General features: G+C 44.6%; 1 protein-coding gene and 1 long non-coding RNA gene across 2 annotated transcripts; one reads left to right on the top strand and one right to left on the bottom strand.

The window, feature by feature from the left end:
• Window positions 1-6916: 6916 nt before the first annotated feature.
• LOC125893184 (uncharacterized) lies at window positions 6917-18597 on the bottom strand. Its single transcript, XR_007449843.1, has 3 exons — window positions 18537-18597; window positions 11484-11544; window positions 6917-8061 (listed from the first exon to the last, which is right to left on the bottom strand). It is a non-coding gene; the product is annotated as an uncharacterized LOC125893184 (long non-coding RNA).
• A 47-nt stretch (window positions 18598-18644) lies between these two features.
• On the top strand, window positions 18645-24819 carry il11a (interleukin 11a). Its single transcript, XM_049583721.1, has 5 exons — window positions 18645-18785; window positions 19478-19635; window positions 22373-22468; window positions 22604-22765; window positions 23265-24819. Exons 1-5 carry the CDS (start codon window positions 18779-18781, stop codon window positions 23442-23444), a joined length of 603 nt encoding a protein of 200 aa, XP_049439678.1. The 5' UTR covers window positions 18645-18778; the 3' UTR covers window positions 23445-24819.
• Window positions 24820-25460: the final 641 nt, after the last annotated feature.

Here is a 25460-nt window from a genome sequence, read left to right as displayed (position 1 = left end):
ACACTCCAGTGGTCTGATTAGTAGGGTTTCCCATTTCATTTATGTGGTACAATCCCTTGGCCCTATAAAAAATAAAAACACTCGAGCTCATTAAGCATAAATTAACAAGTGGCTGTCATGTGCAGACGGCAGACAGGTGATATCATCAACAGGAGTGAGTAATAGCTGCACTTGAACTGTCACTAGTAATATCCAGTCAATATCCCTGTCTAGTCAGCCAGACCTCTTTGGAAAACAGTTCACCGCTTTCTTTGTTTTGAGAATGAAGCCCCTATGACGTCTCTACAAACTCGACTTATCATGCTCCTCCTTTTGGCGCCCGACCAAATGGCTTCCTTTCTTCCGGTCAGCCTCTCAGATGAATTCCTTTACGGTAAAAAGCTCAAAAAAACATCAGTCCCGTGAGAGACCCCCCCCCCCCCCCCACCCCCGCTTACATCACCACAGTTGCCTCCGGTTCTGTCTCCCCAATTTCTTACTGTGCTGACATCAAAAACATGCCACTGAGAAAGACCGGTTATAGATTATGAATCATGAGAAGAGGCTCCCTGTGGTCACATTTATCAATTAAGTGATTGTAATCACTCTCATTTGAAATTCAGTGTGGTGTATGAGTGAGAGTGAGACTGTGTTTGTGTGCTAATTTCAACTTTCCAGTAATGTCAAACAGATGTAGTCTGTAGCTTTATAATTAACCACAGATGGGGCTCAGACTGGCATAGGTCCGTGCTGATTGTGTGATATTACAGTCGTGTGTGATACAATACGGTGACCAATGTCTGAGTACTACTTCTCTGTGATCTCAATCACTGACACAGACTAAATGTCATACACACTTTCACCCAGAATTGCGTAGTCATACATGCACACACAAACCTCTTTCTCTCCCACACACACACACACACACACACACGCACACACACACGCACTAAGTAGACTTCTTTACCCAGGTGCAGAGCCCCACACCTGTTGTAGCAGCTCTCTGTAATTAGCTCAACACAATTATCATTGGTGGATGGAGGGGAGGGGAGGGTGAAGACAATGGGGCAGTTATTCTCCCCCTATCATCTCCTCCTCTCTCCCTGCTGTCGAGTAATGAAAGATTCTTCCCTTCTTCAAAGAGACGGAGTTTCCTACAAAACAGCTGAGTCAGAGGAGAAAAGAGAGAAGGATGAAAAGAAAAGGAGAACAGTAGGGAGGCGAGCGCGGTAATGCAATGCTGCTGGTGTGAGGCCCAGCGGACCACAGTGATTGTGTTCATTGTTGTTACACACAGGAGTCATTTTCAGGAACCAGAAAGGGCCCATGGCTCTCACACTTAACACTAACAGCTACAACCTGGAAAAGCCTCAGTATCTACCCGTGATCTGGCAACACTTTACCTGACCTCTGCGTCATCCTGAAACCCAAAGTAAAAGGAGGGTTTTCAAGTTGTATATACGTCAGGGGAAAGGGCAGGATAGCATGACTGTAAGGCTACTGATGGAAGGTGTGAGACATGTTTTATCAGGAAGTCGGGGGGGAAAGTGTGAGGGGTTAATACCAAAGGAGTCATCATTACGAAAATCTGCAGAATCTGGTTTCTTATACCAGTGGGGACGTAAATTATGGGGGGGCAATGTTACTTTTATGAGTCTGGCTCCTAAGAAATAAAGCAAAATTTCTCATTTTGGGTCTCAGATTGAAAATATTTAAAGGTCCAGTGTGTCAAATTTAAAGGGATATATTGGCAGAAATGGAATATGATATAATAACCATGTTTTCTTTAGTGTATAATAACCTGAAAATAAGGGTTTCACTGCCATGTTTCTACGGTAGCCCAGAACACATAGACATTTTCACATTGGCCACTGTAGTTTCAAGGCTCTCCACAACGAGAGCGTCAGTAAAACATAATTATTTTCTAAATATGAAACTGCTTTATTCAGTGTTTTAACTGGTTTTAATCACCTGTCTATTTGTTTTGGAGAGAAAGAGACCTCTGCACATAACTGACCCTTTGCTTAGTCCGTAGCATCGGGGCGGCTCAGACCAGCTGTGCTCCAGTGACTTCATTTTCAGGCTGGTTTTGTGGATTTGGAGCTAAATGTTGTGCCTGGGGCATGTCGTGTATTAATGATACTCATTACCTGGAGAGGTTGGAAAAAGATATGTGTCTTCCCTGTTCCAAAACCAAAATCAAACCCTGACAAGTGTAGGGTTAGCTAGCTAGCTACTGAAGATATAGCCTACTGAATGTATACACGTGCTGCTTTTTAATGATTATAACAGTGAAACAAAGACCGACCCTGCTGTACAGGAACCAGTGAAGGGAAGCAGGGAAACTTTGCTGATGTGTCATCGCATTGTGGTCCGGGTCCGTGTGCTGGCAGCGGCATGGGGGTGAAGCCAAAAACCGTTCATCTGCACACACTGCGATGACACACAGCTGGTTCAATATCAGCAAAGTTTCCCTTTATATTCATTGTCTTGTGTGGCGATCAGCAGTGATGTGGTGGTTCACTTTTACACTGTGATCTGTAGCCTGTAGTTCGGCTTTAGCTTCTAACTATCTTTGTCTTTTTAACCTGTTGTTGCTGCTGAGTCAGTTTGACATCCTGGATATATCCTTCAAACACAGACTGTAGACCCCTCTGTCTGCTTCTCTCTGCAGTCACTGTTTCATTTCTCCAAAAAATATGATAATATTTCTTCAGGGAGTGCAGTTAGTTACAGAGTGGGCTCTATGCTTACTCCGACAGCTTGTCAGACCATCACAAAGAGGCGGGGCTTGGCGAAAGGTCAGTTCAGCCCCCGGTAAAAACCTCCTCAACAATGAACACTGAAAGAATTCTAACCAGGAGAAGTTTCGGCTGGTTGCAATCTGCAATCCTCAACGCTAGATGCCACTAGCTAGATGATTATACGCCATAATATATTCTGCTTCTGCCAATATACCCCCCTAAATCCTACACACTGGACCTTTAAAGACCAAAGGAGTCATCATTACCAAATACTGCAGAATCTGGTTTCTTACTCCAGTGGGGACCTACACTGTGGGGGGTAATATTACTTTTATGAGTCTGGCTCCAAAGAAATAAAGCTACATTTCTCATTCTGGGTCTCAGATTGAAAATATTTAAGGACTGCAGTCACTGGAGAGTCAGCTCAGTCTGAAACATAGTGAGAGTGGAATATTTTGCATGGCTCCAGGCTGAGTCCTGTGTTATGGCCAGGAAGGAAACAAGGGATCAGGGGAATCTCTGTTAGGTCACAGACAGACAAAAAGACAGACAGGGGGTGTAGGAATCTGCGAGAGTTCTGAGACGAGTGGTGAGAAGGTCAGAGGTGCTGGGAGGGAAATCAGTCAGATGCAGACAGACGGCAGACTGTGGCTGAGGTCGGAGATGGGGAGACTCGTGGATGAAACGGACAGCGGGGCCTCAGTGAGATGACTAAAAGGCCGAGAGGGACAGATCTGTTTTCTCCTGATTACGTCACCCGAACGTGAAATGCACACATAAACACACAAACTTTTTTTTTTCTTTTTGGTGCACACATGCATGCCCCTACACACAAATGCACACAGGCACACGAGGGGATATAAAAGAACCCCTGTGAGGTCAGATCCACCGTGCTGAGGCTGTCCACTGTTAGTACGACTAGCCAGCTAAGCCTCACAGTCTCACTGGCAGCAACAACCACCACCACCACCAACCACTGTACCCAGCCTTGCCCTGCCCTGCCCTGCCCCGGCCTTCTCTCCACTGGCGGCTGTCTGTCCTGCTGCTGCTGCTGCTGCTGGTTCTCCGAAGCAGCGGAGCGTTTATGTGTGTGCTGTTCAATTTGGGAGCGGGCCAGCGCCACCAATTTGGGAACTGGTGGTCTTTTCCTCTTTTCCAAAATGCCCTCATCTACCTTTTCCCTCCTTTCCTCTCGTTTTCCTGCCTCTCTCTCCCTCGTTCTCGCTCAGTATGTTTCTCTCGGGCCGGGGGGCCTGTGGGCCTGTGGGTAGGGGCCTTATTCCATCAGCCTGGGGCTTCTGTCAGAGGCTTGTTCCATTTTGCGTCATGGTGTTGACTGAGCGGACCCCACACTTAACTCCCATAGAGCTATGGGGTTGGGCGGCAGGGCAGCCGGCGCGGGCTAACGCAGCCCCGTGTTCAGCGTGGTAATCTGATGGCCGTGTTTATTTTATGCTGCTCTCCTTTGATGGAGCAGAAAAAGTCTTTGGGCTTTTTGTTTCAGCACTTTCACTGCCAGGTCAGAGGTGCTCGCCGTGGTTACGCTCAGGAAGAATAATATTTGCCCTTATATTCGCTCCAAACAGGCTTTTTTCCATATTAGTGTCAGGGATACTCTCTGGGTTTCTGCCTTCCACTGATTCGGCACATTGGAGGTGAAGGGTGGTTGGGGGACTGCACCTCAAAAGGATCGCTCCCTGGAGGATAACAGGGGTGTTCCACAGGTCGTCCCCGGGGCCTTTTCCTATACCCCTGAGTGAACCCCCGTCACACTCAGCTGCAGCCCTGAGAGACAGCCCTGCAGCCGTATATATAAGTCCCAGTAGTGAAGGAAAACACACACATAAACACATGAAAACACTCTCCCTCCTGCTTGGCTGCCACCGGACTCCACCTCAGCTGTCAGTCGCCCAAACCTCCCAGGGGTTCTTTTTAATGGAGTTACCAAAAAACAGTTACCTCTCCTTGTCTGCCTTTTGCTGCCTCACCTCAAAACTCACACACCCACCCATCCGCCTTGTGTCAGCTGTTTCAGATGGGTCGAAAAGCCAGGGAACCGCACAGAGTCATTATGTGAGGTTTTGACTTTTGACAGAACTGTCCATGTCCGCCGGATCAAATTCCGACCCCAATTTGTTCCGCACAGCCAAGTCCAAATAAGGTCTCATGTGTTGCCCCTCGTCGTAATGTTCGGCATCTCTATTGAGCTTTACAATGTTGATCTGACCTGGGAAAGTGGCGACTTGCAGGACTTGCTTTGTCACGCGAGAATGCTTTTCACTTTGAAGATTAATCAGTACGTAGCCTCTGAGAGAAGAAGCCCAGACTGCGGCCGGGATATTATTTATCTATCTCGATTTTGTTATTGTAATTGGCCGAGGTCGGCGCTGTGATCATAATATTACAGGAATGAATCAATGTCACACAAGATAAGACACCCTGGGGAGTTTTATATGGATAATGTTTCATTTCCTTCTGGGTTGTTCATTATTTATGATCTGAAAAAGACTGGGTTTGGGCCAGATAGGAACAATACACACACGCACACACACACACACACACACACACACACACACGCACACACACACACACACACACACACACACTGACATGCATAAACAGAAACTAGATCACCATCAACCGTCATCTATCTTATCTTTTCATGGGAGATGAATAGAGAAGCATGCACAGGAAGGACTGTTTACACTTCCTGCCCTCCTCCATATATCCATTATCCACCTCTCTATTGTAACACATTAGACATGGAGCTGGCCTCCTCTGTAACTGTGAGGTATGTGCTTACTCACAGATGAAACTCTGATGTAATCCAGGGGAAACAGGGATACATGAAGGGGGAAGCACTACCCTGGTGGTAGGTAATCCAATCCCTCCTGGTGCAATTTAGCAGCTCAAAACAATTACCAACTGGCTGCCCCCAAATCAGCGCCGGCAGCCAGACAAAAAGAGACTTTGCTTGTTAGTAGACGCTGATGTAAAGTCAGATTTAGCAGGTCACTACAGACCAGGGGAAGTTAATCTGGATCAGAGTTTGGCAATGTTGTGTTTCAAACTGAGCTTGAAAGCCTCTGCAGATGGTACAGTGTGGGAGACAGTAGAAAAGCCGGGTCGGTGAGTCATAAAGAGGCGCTGTCAGTCAAACCTAAAGATTCAGCAGCCAGAAATCTCCCTGTGAGGCGTGTGTGTGTGTGTGTGTGTGTCCGCATCGTCCCACTCACTGTCACCCAATCAGGGGGTGATTAAAGAGGATCGCCTTTCCTGTGACGTGTCTCTATCTATATCCCTCTTCCTGTCCCACAGTTGTCCCAACACCCTTCAGATGGGTAATAGTCTGTTTTAAGTCTATGCCATCGCTATCTTTGTTCAGTCATTCTCTTCCATATCATCACCAGTGGCACCCACAGATAGGTTTCATAGGGGTGGCCACATGGGACCACAGAAAATCTTTGGGTGACACCAAAACCAAAAGCCATAACTGAATTTCAAGAAAATGATGAAGCTGTTTCAGTATGAAGGCTATTTGAAAACATTGTTAATAAGGGAAGTTAAGGAATGAATCCAGAGGTGTGGACTCCAGTATTATGGCTTGGACTCGAGTCGCAAATTTGATGACTTTAGACTCAACTTGACCGAACCATAAGAGACTTGCAACTCAACTTGGACCGATGACCGTGACTTCACTTGGACTTCCCTTTTGACTTGAAAATACTTGATACCTTCCCCGAGCCCAAAGATTAACAAGTACGTTCTTAAAAAAGTCCTAAATCAACAACACTACACATTCTCAAGGAATCGACACTTAATTCCCCAGATGATTCACATTGTTTCAACTGATTTGACAGCATCTGATCAAGTTGCAGGAAAGAACCACGCAGAACTAACGTTATGTTACTCAGCACCACAAAAAGTATCCCAAAGATCATTTCATTGTATAAGTATGCAGGGGTCAACAAAAATAAATTGCAGTAAGATGCAATATCATCCAAGCAACTTGTTTTAACAAATAAATACACATTTTAAAAAGCATTAATGATTTCCGTAAATGTATTATATTATTATTCTGTTGTTAAAATGGCATTACATTTGGTGAAGAGTGCATTATGGCTTGAGGGGGACTCAGAACTCAAAGTTTGAGACTTGGGACTTGACTTGGAACTCCTCAGGCTTGAGTGCAAAGACTTGAATCTTACCTGTGACTTGCAAAACAATGACTTGTTCCCACCTCTGCATGTATCTATACACGTGAAGTCATTCATTGTTCTTCATTGTCCTTTTCCTTAAAAAGACACTACATTGATAGTGAGGGACAAAACATTTACTGGTACCGAGCCTTCTCAAGTAAAGTGGAGACTTGTGGGCACCCGTAAACCCAATTTAATTCCAGTATCTTGAGGTGAGAGTTCAAGAGACCCCTGTGAAAATGGCTATCCCAGTCCCTTGCGAAAATTTAGCCTAATTTTGAACCATTATTTAGTCCCCTTCCCGACAAGCCATGCCAACATGGTTGCCTTAGGTTGTCTAGTTTCACAAGATGCCAATACCTTTGCACTAGCTTAAAAAATGAGCACGCCACAGCTTCTTAACGACTCTTGAGTAGAGACTCTTAAAGTCCAGGTTAGACTGGACTTTAAAAACTGTTAACCAAACTGTTTTCACCATTTCTGTGTCCAGGATTTTTTGGGCCGGCCCAAAAAGCGTGCTTAAAGACGCACTAGAGCCATCCCAAACATAACCCTCCTCTGCTAAATAAAAACTGTTACTACTTATGTTACAGCATATAGCATTGGTGTCATTTTATTCGCCCCATGTGTGATTGTTGAGTTCACTACATCCTATGAGTTCTAGCTGCTAACGAGAGGCAGCCAGCCATTATATCAGCAGGGTCATGGCCCTCCCTGGCCCCTCCTTTGGGACGCCACTGAGCATCATTTCATTTTTCACTGGTGATTAGCTTTTCTCAATGATCGTGTCATCATTCTCTCTCCAGTCATCCAAACCCAGTCCTTTCTTTTCTCTCTTCACGTGTCACCACCCCACCGTCGTCATCCCTCTCTGTTTCCAAGGATAGCCTCTGTCACTGTGTTTATTGTCTTTAGTGTCAAACCTAGACCTGTGTCTGTCCAGGCATCCTGTTCCATCCCCTCCCATCCCACTCTTTGTCGTCATCCATTTCATTTCTCCCCATTGCTCGTCCTGTTGTTTCTGGGCTTTCAGTCCAGTCTGCTGCGGGGAATTTCCTCCTTATCGTTCACTGGGCCATTCCTTGCATTCCTGGCATGTTTCCTGGCACTACCGGGGGTCCGGCCAGATGCGAGGGCGCCTGTAATACAACGCAGACAGTGAGGCCAACTGACACCGTTCATGCATGCAGCAGTGACCTTCTGATGTGAATGGACAGTGTGATTGATGAAGAGAAAGAGGATGAGGAGCCAGGGAGCAAAGGGAGGAGGAGACATAAAAAGACAGTGGCGGGTGGCGGGGGCGTAATGGCAATTTGTGTGAACTCTGTGCCAAAAATAGAATAATCTGGATAGCTTTCATTTCTGAGTCCTTGACTCACAGACTGTTATTGATAAAAGTAGACATGTAAGGCATTTTAAACATCTCCCGACAGAGCAGTTTGTGGCTAATTGGGAACAGCAGGGGGTCATAGTGCACATAAACATTGGGAACAAGAATAGAGAGATTAGAATAACTTTCATGTCATTCCTCTTAGTCACAGCCCTCCAAGGATAAAGGTGGTTCTCTAAGTGCACACTAAACAAAGCTTTTGTTAGTTCCCACCATGAACAAAGGTCAGGAAAATAAAACTGGAAAGACATGGAGGGTGTGACAGGTCGTGCAGATGTACAAGTAAAAGATGGTCGTTGTCAGCTAGAGATAATGATAATGGTGGTTACGAAGAATGCACGCAAACACATCACTTCCATATCTTGCTTCACTATTCCTGAGATAAGGAGATATCATCCCTCATCCGAGAAGGATGAGGGATAGATAGTTCCCAGTTTATATAAACATTTACGGTAAATGTTTTCTTTCTACAGGAGAATGCAGCAGATCGAAACTGAACTGCGACAACAACTGCAGAAACTTCAATCTCAGAGAGGGAGACAGTGTATCTTCTGTGCCGTGTTTGCACCGCTTTAAGTCAAAGTCACTTCAAACCAAAGTTGACATTTCAGTGAACTTGAGGTCCGCCTCCCCTCCCTGTGCGGTCAAAGCACAGCCTGCTGAATGTGGACAGAAGTCTTTCTGAAACATTTTCAAATGCTCTCTGCCTCCAAACTGTTGTACTCAGCTCCCCGATCCTGATGTCCGTACGCCGTTTGAAAACATAAACAGTGACAACATGCGGATATGAAATTTCCTTTCCTGTGTTTGCTCACAGTTATGATGAAATTTACACACTCTGCACAGCTGACGCACAGGAAGTGGTCGGCAGAACGACGGTAGAATCAATACAGCTGCCCGTGTGTGCTGTTATAAGTTGTGTTATCTGCTATCATTGTTGTAGGAGGTTGATTTACGATTGTCAGCGTGTAATGAGCGTTAATTTAATGAATGGAGAGGCCTCATGTGCGTCAGCATTCACAGAAGCAGCCCGGCCATGTCAGGTTAAAGGGGGGTAGTGGGTTATAAATTGTTTTAAATGCTGGGGTGAACAGTCTTACAGACGTAAGCATCTGTGTGTTTCTGCAAGTTTGTTTGTGTGTCTGTGTTTGTGTGTGTCCATCCGTCTGCGAAAGGCCATCCTCCCACCCCACCCCCCCAATGTGACTGAGGTCATGTCACGTTAACAAAGTCACTCGGCAGGGCAAACTGCGACGTCACACAAATCCTCTTCCTTTTGTCTTCCAGTTCCCTTCACTCTTTCCCCATCATTTCTCCAGGCTCCGCTGCCCCCTTACACACACACACACACACACACACACACACACACACACACCCCTCCCCGTTTCCCCTGCGTTTGTCAGCAGCTCTCAGCTTCCGTAGAATAACAAGACAACAGGCTCAGTGTGTGGCTGACGCAGACACACGGCGCGCCGGCAAGTAGTGGTCAGCTCTGATACAGTATACATCACTCACACACACACACGTAATAACTCACCACAGAAAGAGTTTAAGACTGACAAAGGGACAGGGAATGCACAAGTAACGTCTCTGGGATATCTATCCTGCACGCTGAGGAATGCACCAGAAATAGAATCCTAACTTCCACTCTGCTCTTCTTCACTTTTTTGTCTATGCACGCTCACTGGTGCAGATATATCGCAGCCAGGTGATAAAAATAATTCACTGCTTGATTACACATGCTTTGATTGTTCAAAGCTCGCACTGTTTATGTTTCATTGATCCCTCTGCTCACCAGACTGCACCAGAGAAAACAAGACAGGGATGTGAAGTGGAAGTGAGTGAGTGTATGAAAGAGAAAGTAAGAGGGGAAGCGCTTTGAAAGGAGGAAGAGATGGAGAGGGGGAGAGAGGGATGCAGACAGGACACGCAATGACAGGGGAGGAAAGAATGTTTAGGGCGACTGAGAATGGCGGTGAGAGGAGCGGGAGCTCTGAGACAGGCCTGGGCTCTCCAGTGTATTAACACCAGTCTGAGATGGAGGGAGCAAGCAGGGTAGATGGAAAGAGTGTTTGCACAGTAAAAAGTTCCTTTTGCGTGGGTTGCTTGCTTCCCTCTGTACCCCCACCTCTTTCCTTCCTCTTCTCCTTCTCACACTCTGTCTGTGACCTATTGCTTCAACCAGTTCATTCAGAGATTTCCTCACTGGCAGACGCAAAACTGCTTGGTCGCAGTGAGGGGGGAACGTGAGCAGGTGAGCGACGCGGAGTCAGAGGAGGGAGAGGGTTTCGGCTGACTCTCACTGTTACGCACATGCATGCATACACACACGTATACTGTGTTTTGTCACATTCCATATAGAGTTTGGTTTCCAAACAAAATGAGCCTCGTAAATGTGTGTTTAATAGAGAGCTGATTTAAACATTTTGCTCCCCCAAGTTTCTGCCAGGAGAGACGTTTGCCTCATGCTCTTCCTTTCATCCCTGCACCCTGCCCTTTGCGCGGCTCCGCGAGCAAGCCAGTGGAGGAAACCTGCAGTAACGATGCCGGTTAATGTCCCTCTTTAATGGTCTAATAAAAAGGCAAAGCAACAGATGCACAACAGCCATATCTGCCCCCAGTGGGCCGCTCACATGGAAAAGGAAGAGAGCAATTGACACGCATAATTTGTAAATCACGTCCATGGGGAGATTTCTTGACTAAAGACTCGCCAGTGGAGTGGGGGATGAAGGGGGGCTTAAGAGGACCGTCTCTTGACATACATCCATTTGAAAGAGGACACTGATCGCTGACAGTGAGAAAGAGAGAGTCAGAGACGTCACTTTATTGCCCAATGATTGCTGCCCCCTCCTGTGTGTCACTCTTTCTCCCACCCCCTGCCCCCCCGAACTATTAACACACTCACTTGCTCTCTGACGTAGGTTGGAGCTAGGGGGCAAGCACTGGGGCAGAATGATGGTGGTGGGTAGTGAGTTAGGGTAAGGTTACCATGACAATTCCCCAGATAGGATACCCCGCCGGAGTCACGCATTTGGCAGCGAGCTGGAAGGAATGAACGGGGGACAGAATGACGGAGTAGAGAGGAAGAAGACGAGGAGGGGGAGGAGGTCATGGGGAAACTTGAAAGTGTCCTGTTATAGGAGAGTAAATATTAACAGTAAAAGGTCGGACCTTTGGTTTTCCCTTTGAACGTAATCTCCACGTTTGTTTGCTCAGGCCCTGCTGGAATCCCCTAGAGGAAATGAGGGTGCAACATAAAAATGATGAATTTATTACGACTCCTTCTCCCATAATCCCTTTTACCATTGGAGCAGTGTTGCGTCAAGGCCAACTTATTCACTGTTTACATATGACACTCTGAGGTAAGCAGAACATGAGAGTTAACCCTAAAACCTACAAGACTACTTTATCACCCACCTGGATGTGGAAATTAACCCATGGCAACAAACGTTTATGGGAAAGCCTGCATTATCAGAGAATTTTGTTTGTTCTCGTAATCAGACTACAACCATAATCACACTTAAGTACACAGTGAACAAAACCCCCCAATTTAAAAAAGATACCTGCTCTTCCTCAAGCTCTTCCTTGTCAGACTAACACACTAATATTTAATGTGTTTACAGGTTTTGTATTTAACTTTTAGAAGTTCCTTGTTATTAATGAGGCCATTAAGTGAACTGCATTCAGCATCCTCCGTAGCCACGATTGAGCACCTGGGCCTCAGCCAAAACTGAGAGACTGACCATGATTGACTTGGCTCCATACTAACTTGGTTGCTGTTTGCAAATTACTTCATCAGCTTAAGTTATAGAGCAACCAGCAGCAGGTCCATGTAATGTAGCTTTACAGCCAACTGGCTAACCTTAGCTCAACGTATGGTCATTTGCCGCCGAGCTAGCTGTAGGTTAGCTACATGGATCTGGTGTTGGTTGCTTTGTAGCTGATAAAGTAATTTGCAAACCAGCCCCAAGAGTCTGGATGAATTTGCTAATGTTATTCACTCAATACGGTATTTTGCTAGCTAGCAATTCAGTTGCGCTAGAAAGCAAGCCAACGTTAGCAAAGATTAGCCAGCCTAAAACCCCAATTATCACAATGTATATAGCATTTGACTGTTTCCTCTTTTCAGCACCACTGGCACTGAAAATAATGATATGATATGGGGCACTGAATTTGATAAATTCACTGTTTATCAGACAACAAATGAGATAAGAATGAGTTAGCACATCCCGCTATCCTTCCACCTCACCTCCTGCTGCATAGAGATTAATGCTGCGTTCAACTGGAGGTCATGAGCTCTTGTTTATGACATGGGAAGTCGTGAACATGAATTCATGAACTCGCTCTCAGAAAATTTCCACTTATGAGGTTGTAAATACCACAAAAGGGGGTTGTTCATATGATATCATGAACACAACTAACAACGACCCCATTTGATGAAAGCATAAACTTCTCCTGGAGCAGAACGGATGACAGCTTTGGAGACAGACCTTTAGTCAGTGGCTAGCTCGAATTTAGCCAGCACAAATCTCAACAATAAGTGAAGGTCTGTCTTCAGGCTGCTGCCACAAAATCAGAAACACAGCATATGTGGACTCTCTGTTGGGTGTTTGCTGACATTACCGGACTCCATTTCTAAGCTAACGCTAACATTAGCTACTGTTCCAATCTGTTGCACAGTAGCAAGCTAAAGAGATATTTCTAATATTTCATTATTTATTTTAAGTTTGGCTCGAAGGCTTCTTGCCAGAAAAGGATTTTTTTTGTCGGATTCATCATGTCGTTTGGATTTTCCCGGAAAATTTAGCTCGAGCTCTTTACATAGAAGTCAGTCTACAGGTTGCTAGCCAACCGAGAAAATCAGACAAGGTCTCTGTTTTAAGTTATGTTACAATACATCCACCTATTGACAATAAAAAAATGATTGATGGATGTAAAAAGCTTTAGATCAACGCTTTTAAAGTGACTTTGGTGAACAAATGAATCAAGCAACTGTCTGAATGAATGTTCTGGCAACAGGCTACCGTTACACACTGCTGCACTGTAGCAGAGCTGAAGAGATGCAGCACGCTGTTGAGAGAACAGTGCCTTGAGGGCTTTCTGCCAGAAAAGGATTTCTTCGTTAAGTGTCATCAATCTGTTGGATTTTCCAGGAAAATTCAGCCTGAGCTTTTCATAGAAGTCAGTCCACAGGTTGCTATAGGCAACCGAGAAAGTTGGGGAAGGTCTCAGTTTTTAAGTTACGTTACAATCTGTTCACCCATTGGCATTAAGAAAGGCTTTATACATTAAAGGTTACATACAGTACCTTTAAATCAAAGTTTTCGGAGTGACTCTGGAGAACGAATGAATCAAGCAACTGTGTGGATTAACAGCCAGGCAAAAGGTGAGCAAAGAGTGTGAGGCATTCAAATGATTTGAAGCCTGCGTAATAATGTGTGAATACATGCCATGGCGCACAGGAAACCTAGTGTAAAGCATGACCGAATTCAGTGAAGCTTGTGTGAGTAAAGTTTGTCTGGCAGCGAGGCCTGGCAGGCCCTGTCACAGGTTCCCCTTCCCCTCTGATGTCTTTGAGGTCGTAGTCTGAGTGTCTCACTCTGTTTCTCCTCCTATGGTGGTTTACACAGATTGGTGATGTAATGGGTAGCATATGAAGGCCACACACAAACACACAGACGCACACACAAACACTGATGCTCATGCACGTTATACAGACGCCGCACTTATACCACCACATACCCATAATTACACACATATACTCTACGCACACCCATTTACACAAACCCTGGATTCCCCCTTTTCCAACAGGCAGTGTGCTCGCTCTCTCACACTCGAAAACAAAAGTCCAAACAAAGATACAAAACCCTTTCTTCATTTCACACGCTGACATCTACGCACGTGTGCACACACATTCCCACAGACACACACACTTAAAGGGCACCCACCCGGTGTCATGGTGTGTGAGTGATCAGCGCTGGCGGATGGCCTAACAGAAGACTGTGTGCTTCAGAACCACCCAGGAGACCCCCATCATGAGAGGCAGCCCAGAGAGGGAATGAGGGAGAGTGACTAACTTCACTTTTTCTTTTCTTCTCTCCCCAGCTGTGTCTTCAAACAGCCCTTTGATGTGGGAAATTAAAAAGAGCGAGTGTGTCAATATCTCCCTACGTCCGACCTCACTCATCTATTTCCTCTGTGGCTCTCCTCCTTCTCCTGCTTTTCTTCTCTACCGTTGACCCGAGAAAACAGAGTATGACCCCTTTTCACCACAACAACTGCGCCACCCACTCGCTGCCACCAGGCCCTCATCATTCGGAGGGTGTTTGTTTGTCTGTGTAGGCCCACCACCGGACTGGCAACTCTGTGTGAATGTGTGCATGAGTGTGCGACTGTGCGCATACAAGGCCCACCACTAATTATTTTCAAACCACACCATGAGTGTATGTCTGTGAATGAGGGTCTCCTAATCTCACACCCAGACTCAAAAACGCTTTCTTCCCTCTCCCTGATCTCTCTCGTGCCCTCTCTCCTCCCTCGCGTGTGTGTCTGTGCATGTAGTCAGGTTTCTGCCCAACTGTGGCACAAATTTTCACCAAATTTTCTGGAAATCGGCAAAAGAACGAGTGAATATGTGCCCATTTTCATCCACTACTGTTGTGAGAATCAGGAATGGGAATCAGAGTAACTCAGGATACTATCACAATACGTTGCCCTCGATGATGGTGTCATCACAATACAGGGATACATTGCAAGACAATCATGTAGTATACATGGTGATATCTATGTAACTGACGAAGGAAAAAATACTTCTACATAGGCAAAAGGCAGGAATCAAGTATTTAATCACTGCATTGTGGCACTTTCAAAGAATTAGACAACTGAGATGAAACATTGCACAACACAGTGCAAAAATTCTTAGGCACCGTTTACACCTGGTATTAACATGCGTCCTGGGTGATCCGATCACAAGTGGACAGCTCTAATCACAGGTGTGACTGCACCCAATGAGTCCTCAATGCAACTTGAGATCTGATCACTGGGACCACATTCAGAGGGGGTCTGGGCTGCCTCTGGCAACATTCTTTCATCAGTTTGTACACTAATGAGTCCTGGGCTACACTCTATGTAGTAGGGCTGGGTATTGTTTAAAAAATTATAATACCAGTATACCAAAACGATACCCATACTGTAAATGGAGTGGCGTGCATACCGTAAAAATTAATAGTGTGGGCTTTTATTTGCTTCAGTCCCTAGAGAAAGTGCGTTACGACACTTACATATTGGCACCAGAGGATTACGGCACAATATGTATTACGTATACTACCACAATATGTCACTTTATCCTCTTAAAACACCCCATGTTGTTACACATTGATATTTTGTTGAATTTAGTTTGAGACATCACATGACTAAAGAAACCGGGACAGTAGCGACTCTGGAGATGGCTATAACAGGAAGTCTGCTGATCAGGCGGGCAGACAAGATGGTCTGGGATCAGACCACTGGTGCAAGAATGACTGAATGCAGGTATCGTTTGACTGGAGATGTTTCGATACTACTTGGTTCCGAGTTATTTCGGTCAGTACCTTAAAGGTATTGAGTACCCATACCCAACCCTACAACTCAGTCTACATCCTGGACTTCCTGTCAGTAGACGGACCGTTGATGGACCATCCCTGAAGCCTCTCTCCTCCCGTTGAATAATCAGTTCAACGTCTATCCAGTTAGCACGAGCTAACACAGCAACAGCTGTTAAAGAGTCCCAGTGAACTCAGACCAACACCCAAATTGCTTGGCTCTGTCATGCATAACCAGTCCTGTATGCTACACCGTAGGCAACTGGACTTGCTTGAGTTTCTTAAAGACCTTTCACCTTACATCCATGGGGCCTCTCCAGTATCTGTCTTGGATGTAAGGTGAAATGTCTTCAAGAAACTCAAGCAAGTCCAACTGCCTCCAATATAGCATTTACAATAACGATGACGTGGATGACTGAGAATCTTCACCAACATGTAACAGCCAAATGATGCTAACAGTTAGTCCTGTCACTGTGTGTGGGCAGGTGGACTCTCACCTGTGAGGGTATCGCAGGACCAACCTAACTCTGGTTAAAAACAACAACGCATTTGGCCTTTGCAAACTGAAATTATGTATGTGTTTATTTGCATATAGAGCAGGGATGATGAGATCCAATCAGAAGTGGTCACTCAAGACACATGTGGTGACACGTTCTAATGACAGGTGTGAACGGACAGACTGACTGCAACCTGTCCATGTCCACGTATGGCATCTTTTTAATAGCCATAAACTGGCAAAAGGCTGGTATGCCAGAGAGCAGAACCGTTCTGGGGTTCAAATGTTTAAAGGAAGGATGCAAACAGACCTCACTCCAACTCCAATCTTTCTAATCTAACTTGACAATCATTCGCGAGGTTTCCAAAGCGAATATCTGAAATAAAAGTGCAAATATTAGGAGTTTTGTTAATGACATAAGTAGTACGGGGTGCTGACTGACGGCTCAGGTGCCATAATGTTAGTGCAGAAGAAGAAGGCGCATCAGTCAAACCTCAAATGGTGGGAAAAACTGTAATAAAACATGGCGGAAATATGGCATTTAAGTTTGTTTCATGTATTATTTGAGAGGGGTTACAGTCTCCTCATCGCTCCACACAGATCAGATGTTTCCATCTGTCTTGCCGTTTGTTGAATTTGGTGTCCACTCACTTTCTCACAGGTGGACTGAAACGCACCTATTGAACCCATAGTGATATACAGTGTATGTACAGTGTGATGCATCAGCTGTCCCCCTGTGATGTTTGGGAAACTCATTCTTGCCCTTTGCAACAGTAGGCCACGCTTTACTGCACCTGACTGAGTGTTTCCAGGCTGCTCCACGCTACGTGTGTGTTGATGTGTGTACAGTAGCCTGTTATGTTTCTGCATGTGGCCTATCAGAGCGAGAGCATATTTTGGAGTGTTTTTAAAAAGTGTGTGTGTTTTGCTTTACTAGAGCAGCATGTTTTTCTATGACACAGCGTGTGGCGTGCGCGTGCATCCATGTGCATGTTTGTGTGCGTCTGCTGTGTTGACCCCACGTTAATGTCCTGTGGTGTGTGTGTATATATATATATGTGTGTGTGTGTGTGTGTGTGTGTGTCCGCTCACTGTTTCTATGCAACACTTTCAGAGGCCCCTTCTGGTCTGGACAACACCTCTCCCCTGCTCCTATCCGTCTCTCACTCCTCACTCTTTCCTTCACCCTGGAGAGGGAGAGAAGGAGTGAAAAAAAAGAGAAGGAGGTGGGTGGGGGGGCAGTGGAAATAACAGGCTGCTGTCTCAGGAGGGGCTCTGAAAAAAAGAGAGAGAGAGAGAGAGAGCAAGGGGTGAGAAAAGGAGGGAGAGAAATATGGGAGAGAAAAGGTGTTTGCTGTGCGTATTAGCTATAATACAGGGAATGTGGCGTGTGTAGCCTAAAAGAGCCCTGCCATAAATTCAACAACACACACTTTCTGTGACACTACCCACACACACACACACACACCGAACGCAGCACACAACATCACAAGAAGGGCTCTAAATGATACATGGTTACATAAGATATGCTGATACACGTGAAAACAATGGGCTTTTTAAACGTCTGCAGTGATAGAGAGGAGAGAGGGGGGAAGAGATTTGGAGATGGAAAGATAAAAAAGGAGGTAGATGGGAATGATTGGCGCAGGTAGCGGGATGCGACGGAGGAAGTGCTGGAGATAGGGACAGGACAGGACGGGAGAAAGTGATAGAGGAAAGAAAAAAAAACAGAAAAAAACAACGGAACATTTTTTTTAAGTTTCGCAAAGGGAGACAGGGTGCAGGGAGGGGAGGAGGAAAGAGACGGAGAGAGGGAGTGAGGAGAGAGAGAGAGAGAGAGAGAGAGAGAGAGCGTGTGTCTGTGTGTGTGTGTGTGTTTTTATGAATGAAGTGAGTCACTGCCGATGTGTCATAGGCCCGACGTCTTTATAAAGGAAGTTTTAAACAAGCCTAAACACTTCACTGCGCGCAAAAATTGGACTTACCACACTCGCATCCCTCTCTCTGCACTTCTGTTGCCTCTCTGTCTCTCCAAACTGTCTAAGTGTCTCTCTGCCTCCTTCAGCAACTCCATAAGACTACATCTCAAACTTTACCCAAGACAGAAAGTTTGATTACTTTTCTCCTTTTTTGTATTTTTATTTTTACCTTCCTTTTCTCCACTCTCTCCGTCTCTCTGAGTGCTTCAGTCATCACTCTGCTCTCTCATTCATCCTCTGTCTCGTCCTGACAACTTTCCTCCTCACTCTGACTGCTGAAGAGAGTGCGAAGAAGAAACCGGAGCACGTGACAATTTCCGGAGTTGAATTTATTTATTAATTTTGTCTATTTATTTATTTATCTACCGTTGCCTTGCTGGGTTACCAACCCCCCTTGGATCCGAACCAAATATGAAATGTAAGTGTGTTTTGCTTTGGATGTTCATGCTCTTACACAGTTTTGCTCTATGTGAATGTGACAGCTATTTTATGCTTAATTTAACAATTTATCCTTAGATTAAACTTTTAAAAAATGTAATTTAGGGCAACTTTATCCTGCCTCGTGAGGAGTTACACTAGGTCAGAGAGCTCAGATGCTCCTGCAGTGTTATTTTGGCTCTGATTCTTGTGGTTCACCTGTAATTATCAAGCATTCATCATTTCAACACCACTGCGGTTCCCTTTTAATACTTAGTCTACCTTGTATTTGAACTTGAAAGGCAAAGAATGAATGAGCCTACTGTTACAAGAGTTGACTTGGCTGGCTCTTTATAATTTATACCACCAACTCACGTACCTATCCAGTTGCAGGTGTGACAATCAGCAGCATTCATTGCAGTTGCTTATGGTGAAGGAGTGATGGTCATATTCAGTGTCAAAGCTTTTTTTTATTTTAATGATTTAATGATTTGCATTCAGCCTGTGAAAACATGACTCTGACACTGAAGCTCTTGAGGATTCCTCTGCCAAGTCTGGAGCTATTGTTTATATTATGGTGCAATATCTTCCCCTGGAGCTGACAGCCGTGGCCTGAGGTCATTATCATTATGGCAAGATGACAGCGCCTCTCCACTAATTGCTTCCGTTTTGTTCGTCCCCCCCTCTTTACAGTGCTGCTCGACTCCTCCTCATCGCTCCTCTTCTCGCTGCTATTGGCCCAGCTGCCTGTCTTCACGTCTGCCTCCCCGGTACCGCAGCGGCGGCCCACTGACATGGATAAACTGTCCAATCAGACCAAAAATCTAATGAAGCTCACCCAAGAACTGCTGGTAAGTGCACATGACGTCATGGTGATTGCAAATCACAGCCATTGATTGGAGGAGAGGGCTAATGAGCCCCCCTGTGCTAATTGAATGAGAGTGGATGTGGATGAGGATGCTGTCTTGATTGATCTTTCCCTAATTGGATTTTCTATGTCACCTTTTGAGTTTAGGTAACAGCACCAACTTTGCAACATGCACTGTTGTGGAAACTTTACTAGGGTTTGCTCAGGACTTCCGCTTGGCTTAAGCCGCTTTCAGTGATGACAGACTGGCTGCATGCTTTAGATCAGGGCAGCAAAAAGCCTCAGGGGAGATTTGACTGAGTGATCTCACTTTTAATCCACACTGGATTCAGTAGGTTGGGGAGGTCTGACTCAGCAACCTCCTGGTCTGCCTGGTCACCTGACTGGTGGCAGTACCAGGAAGATTGGTGGCCTGTACAGCTCTTTTATCCAGTCCAACAAAGGTGAAATGAAGTTAATATTAAGTGTTATGGCATTAAGAGGAATAATCATTTACAGTGATGGTGTTTAAAGGGACAGAGAAAGCAAACGTAAAGTCTAGGACTACATCTCAACACTGTACCTGCGACTAAAGCCAAAGTGCTGAGCATACCATCTGTGACATGACAGCAAAGTATATCACACGCCTGTTTACATAGAAACATGTTTATGTTCTGCGGCTAGACTGTGGAAGTGAGGATGGAGTTTTCTTTTTTTTTCCCCTGTGAAATGTGCACCGTACTGACAACGCTGGCTCGAAATCTTATTTTGTTGACAGTGACAAGCGGGGTAGGAAAATCAGATGTGAGAACTCGGCCAAGTTTTGGCTCCAGCTGGTGATTGTGTATCAACACCGTGTTTTAACAGGTGAAAAGAAAGCGGGATCATATCTGTGGATCTCTGGTTACACATGACTGATCAAGAGTCTATTTTTGCATCATGCAAATCTTTCGACTCTTTTGTTCAGGGGATAAAATCAAAAATAGCCACATACTCTCTCTAGTCTTGGCTGGTAGATAGGGTTCAGAAAGTGTGTGTGTGCTGTATGTGTGTGTGTTACAGGCCATTGTGTAGCAGTAGTCTGTAACCTGGGGTCCAGATGTGAGCAAACTAGCATCATCAAAGGGTGATGGGGACAGTATTAGACAGTGTTCAGTAACATGGAAGATTTATTTTAAATTTCTTTCCTTATTGTGTGGCATTCCACTAAAGAGAGGACAAAGTTAGGAAAGATAAATAGAACGGGAATCCGTGGAAAGTCCCTGCAAAAAAGCAATGAAACTGATGCTTTAAAGGGAGAGAAATGTCTCTATGTGTGTGTGTGTGTGTGTGTGTGCACATAAGTCTATATAAGTTTTCCGATGCACAGTGTGTGTCTGTGTGAGCGAGTCTGTGTGTGTTTGCATGCATATTGTATGGGTGCAAGTGTGTACATGTGTGCATGCATCTGTGCGTATGCATTTTTGTGGCTCTGTGTGTGTGTGTGCATTGAGGGTTCTGTAAATAGTCCTGGTTGTGTAGGTGCGGTGTTTAGTGTTTTGCTTTTGGTCGCCACAGCAAAGTGACTTGATAAAAATCAAAAAAAAGATTTATCACATTCCAGTATTTGCATTCAGGAAGAAAGAGGTTGGATGCTAAGTTCTGTCGGGTGAGGTCATGATCTGTGATGGAGAGAGCAAGAAGAGGAGGATAAGAGGGAGAATTAAAGGCTGAGAAAGATGGAGCAAAAAAACCACAAGAGATGAAGAGATCAGAGAGCCAAATAGATGACAAGCCAGCGGTATATGTGTGTGCATGCATGCACATGTGCGCGGGATGTTGCACGTGCTTGTGCACCTGGTTATGAGACACGGCGAGGCAGAGAGGGAGAGGGGGAGAAGGTAGGGAAGCGAGGGATGGAAGGGGGACAAAAGCGACAGAGACAAAACATTGGAACACAAACATAAGTGAGCTCTTACGAAAGGCTGATGGAGAGACATGCGAGACAAAGCGGCACATTCATCACCGAAAACATCAACACAAACAACTCAGTGGAGCGAGGAACACACTGTGTAACAGGTTAAGGAAGCATTAAGCACACACTACCTGTTTACACAAAACATTTCTCAGCACTCATCATCCTAATGTTGTTATGTTCCTCCACTGATTGGAAATGACGCATGCCACATCAGTCATCTCCATTTCTCCCCATTCATTACTGAATCATGTTTAATACTGAATTGTACTACTGATGAGCACAGCTGCCTTTGTAAGGTGGAGCTCTGTAAACCTGCAGTCAGGGTGTTTATCCCCCTCTGGTGGCCACAGTGAGCACTTCATCCGCTGCCTGGACAGAGTTTACAACACAACTCTAGCTGGGCAGTGGTACTGCGTCATTCCCTCTTTTTATAGCTGTGACCCTGGAGTTTCCCTACAGCCCTGTGTTGTCTGTCCCACTTGGAGCTTTCTTAGTCACTGCATATGTTGTTATCCTCGCTCCCTGTAGAAAACATCCTGTGGGTTCAGGTCATTTGCTCTTATTGTTGACATTTGGGGAGGCTGAATGTGGGTGAACTCACACTGACCCGATCAACCACACTCCCCTCAGTGAGAGCTACTGTCTCTAAGCACAGAAAACAGTCATCCAATCGAGGTGCTACACTAATACTTTCCTCATGCTGCCGTGACTTGTCTCAGGATGAGTAAAATTGCGCTGATGCAAATTACTAACGGGCTGCTCTGTGTCTCGTTTTCTCTTTCAGAGGGAGCATGCATTTGCCTCAGACGTGGAGCCCCACAGGTTCAGCTCTCTGCCAGAAATGAGCAACAGATCAGCCAATGACCTCAACAATCTTGAGGTAATGCTCTGATAGTGTATTTGTGTGTGACACTGTGTGTGTGCGTGCTCGTGAAAGGAGAGGGGGCTTGTCTGAACACAGTTACACGTTGCCACACCCATGCTAAGTCTCTAAGTATGTCTGTGTTGTTTCCAGCTGAAGCCCACACTCTCTCAGCTGCACGCTGACCTGAAGCTGTATGAGCACCACTTTGAGTGGCTCAACAAGGTTTCAAAGAAGCACCACCACCCTGCACTGCCAAAGCTGGTGGAGATGATCAGAGAAATGAAATCTCTCATCAATCTGCTGCACCGTCAGGTAACGAACCGAATTCCCCCTTTTTTAATCTCAGTCGTCTTCGGTGTTTGATTTTAAATCTAACTATGTAAGTTTTAACAGGAGATTGTGCCGTGTTCTAACAGTTTGCTAACACTTTGAAAGGTCCAATGCAGAGAATTTAAGGGCATCTATTTGCGGAAATGGTGTTTCATTTCATAACTATGTTTTCATTAATGTATAATCACCCGAAAATAAGAATCATTGTGTTTCCCTTACCTCAGAATGAGCCGTTTATATCAAATGAAGCAGCTTCTCTCCCACATGTTTGACGTCTCCTATCTAGAGCCAGTGTGTGACAAATCAAACTCTGGCTCTAGTTTTTGCATCAGCCCCTGTAGCTCTCATACGCACTTGGCACGCAGCAGACGTTTCAGTTCTGCAACCTCACTGCAAGATGCCACTAAATCCTCCAAACCGGACCTTTAAATGTTCTCTATGATCGCCTGTTTTTCTAATCTGTTTGTCTTCTCTCCTACAGATGTTGAGAGTTGAAGCGCCGAGGCTGACTCAGGCGACCCCCTCCCTCCCCCCTCACCTCCCCTATCAGTTTGACGTCTTGCAATCCAGCCACGAGCTTCTTCAACACTTCAAGCTCTTCTGTGACTGGGCGTACAGAGCATTCATCAGCCTCAAGCCCAAAGTCTCTGCAGTGCAATGACGATCCATTCGTTCCTCTCCTTTCAACCACATGGCTGCAGAGTCGGTGAGGACACACGGAGTCCCACCTCAGCCAAAGGGGAATTAGGACCGCGTCAGTGTGCACCGTAGTTAATAGCATCCCTTAAGAGGCCCAAACATCAACCAATGACTTCTGTGTTGAAGAATGTTTTTCCATCAGAGCCAATAAGGATGCACGATACACTGCAGCCAGTCACAACCATCAAGACTCCTGCCAGTTCAACTACGATGTCACGATCCCCAAAACTCTCTCCTAAAGGCCTTGTTCATGTTATTTATGTATTTATTTATTTATTAACTGTTGGTAATTTATTTAATTTTATTTATTTGAAGTTGTAATGTGTCACTCTCATCTTTATTTTTCTGTTTTAACGTGAATTTAATTGCCCACGTCTCTGTAATCTATCTTTTTTGTCTTGTCTCTCACTGATTCCTCAAGAAAAAAAAAAAAAAAACACAGTAGCACTTCCTGACTTTTGTTTGATTTAATCTACTTTGTGCATTTCTTCAGCCTATAATTCTTCCAGTAGATGTAGCATACATATGGGACAGCCAAGGGTTTCACTATCTCTCACTTACAGTGCCATTACAGTTAGAAGAAGTTAATGTCGTCTTCTAACCGTGTTAAACGTGCCACGTCTTAATGATTCAATAGAAATTAATTTATCTGAAAATGTCAAAATGGTAGCCGACGAGAAGTGAATACTTTCTTTGTACCGCAGGCAGAGTCTCTGGTGTCGTTGCCTGTTTCTCACGTTCTGCATGAGGAGGCATATTTAACATTGTGGTAAAGTTGTATGAATGTGCCCTGTTGCTGAGCACTGATGGACCTGATTAGATTCTTTGCACAAACTTGTTAGGATTAGCCTCTTGGATGAGTGAGATGGCTGATTTTGAACCTGTGCTTTGGGGGTAGAAAAGTTTGTTGTTGTTGGTTAAACACCCAAAGCCTTAAAATACTATGTATTGTGACACTATGTTCTGTACAGGTGTACATAAGTGTACAAGAATGTAAATTTGTTGTATACAGTGCTTTGTGTATTATGTTGTTTTCTACAATATAATGTAGATTACTTTACCAACTTTATCACTATTATTTTTTGGTTCATTCTTATTCTAGTATTTGTTACAGTATTGACTATTTATTTAAGTAACTTGGTGGAACTATTTATTTTGTGCTGCAGTGGAGCAAGTCTCCTATCTTTTTGTACTTTTATACAATTTTTATTCTTATTTACTATAATTATTATTATTATTATTATTATTACACCATCCTGTTTAAATTATTGTTGTAACATCAAGATGCCTCTTCCACACACTGATTGGCCTCAATGTGAAATATGTGCCTTGGTGAAATAAATACTAAAGAATGTGCACAATGGATTTGAGTATATCTTTAATAACCTAACTTGTGCTGTTCAAGATAAGATAAGATAAGATAGACTGTGGTGTCCTGAAGAAAATTTGTCTCGGATACATGCAGTACCTGCTGTTAAACGATACAAAAAAACGTAGATACAGTTCCTATATCTGTACAGTCCAAACACAGAGCTGTCGCTATTCACAATCCAACAGACTGCCATCAGCCATCAAATTGCACGCTGCCCATTGCACCACACATCTGTTTTACATAGTTTTACATACACAGATACACACACACATACCTACACATGCATAGTGTACGGTTAAGATACAGTTAGCTTCCCATTTAAGACTTTAATGGACAAGGGGACAAAAGATTTTGTAAAGCAGTTAAGGTTACTTTTGAAATGTAATACGTAACATACCTAATTTTATTAATTCTCAAAGTAATGTCACTTATTACATCTGATTGGTTTATAATAACTTTTCTAACAAATGTTTTCAACTGGACAAAAAGCTTTAAAATGTCTGTAAATAGGCTATGCCAAAAGATGCCATTCCTGCATGGTGCAAACATGCAAAGCATCAAAATGATGTTATATTCTACGTATAAACCTTTTACTATATATAATAT

Source organism: Epinephelus fuscoguttatus, linkage group LG8, assembly GCF_011397635.1.
Source record: "Epinephelus fuscoguttatus linkage group LG8, E.fuscoguttatus.final_Chr_v1".
Lineage (NCBI taxonomy): Eukaryota > Metazoa > Chordata > Actinopteri > Perciformes > Serranidae > Epinephelus > Epinephelus fuscoguttatus.
The sequence above is the reverse complement of the archived record's forward strand: the minus strand, read 5'-3'. Positions and strand labels throughout refer to the sequence as shown.

What these genes read in the sequence shown, in the direction of transcription:
- il11a (XM_049583721.1), top strand. An exon ending in ATGACCTCAACAATCTTGAG is followed by an intron (nt 22,469 to 22,603) that starts GTAATGCTCTGA and finishes TGTTGTTTCCAG; the next exon opens with CTGAAGCCCACACTCTCTCA. An exon ending in TCAATCTGCTGCACCGTCAG is followed by an intron (nt 22,766 to 23,264) that starts GTAACGAACCGA and finishes TCTCTCCTACAG; the next exon opens with ATGTTGAGAGTTGAAGCGCC.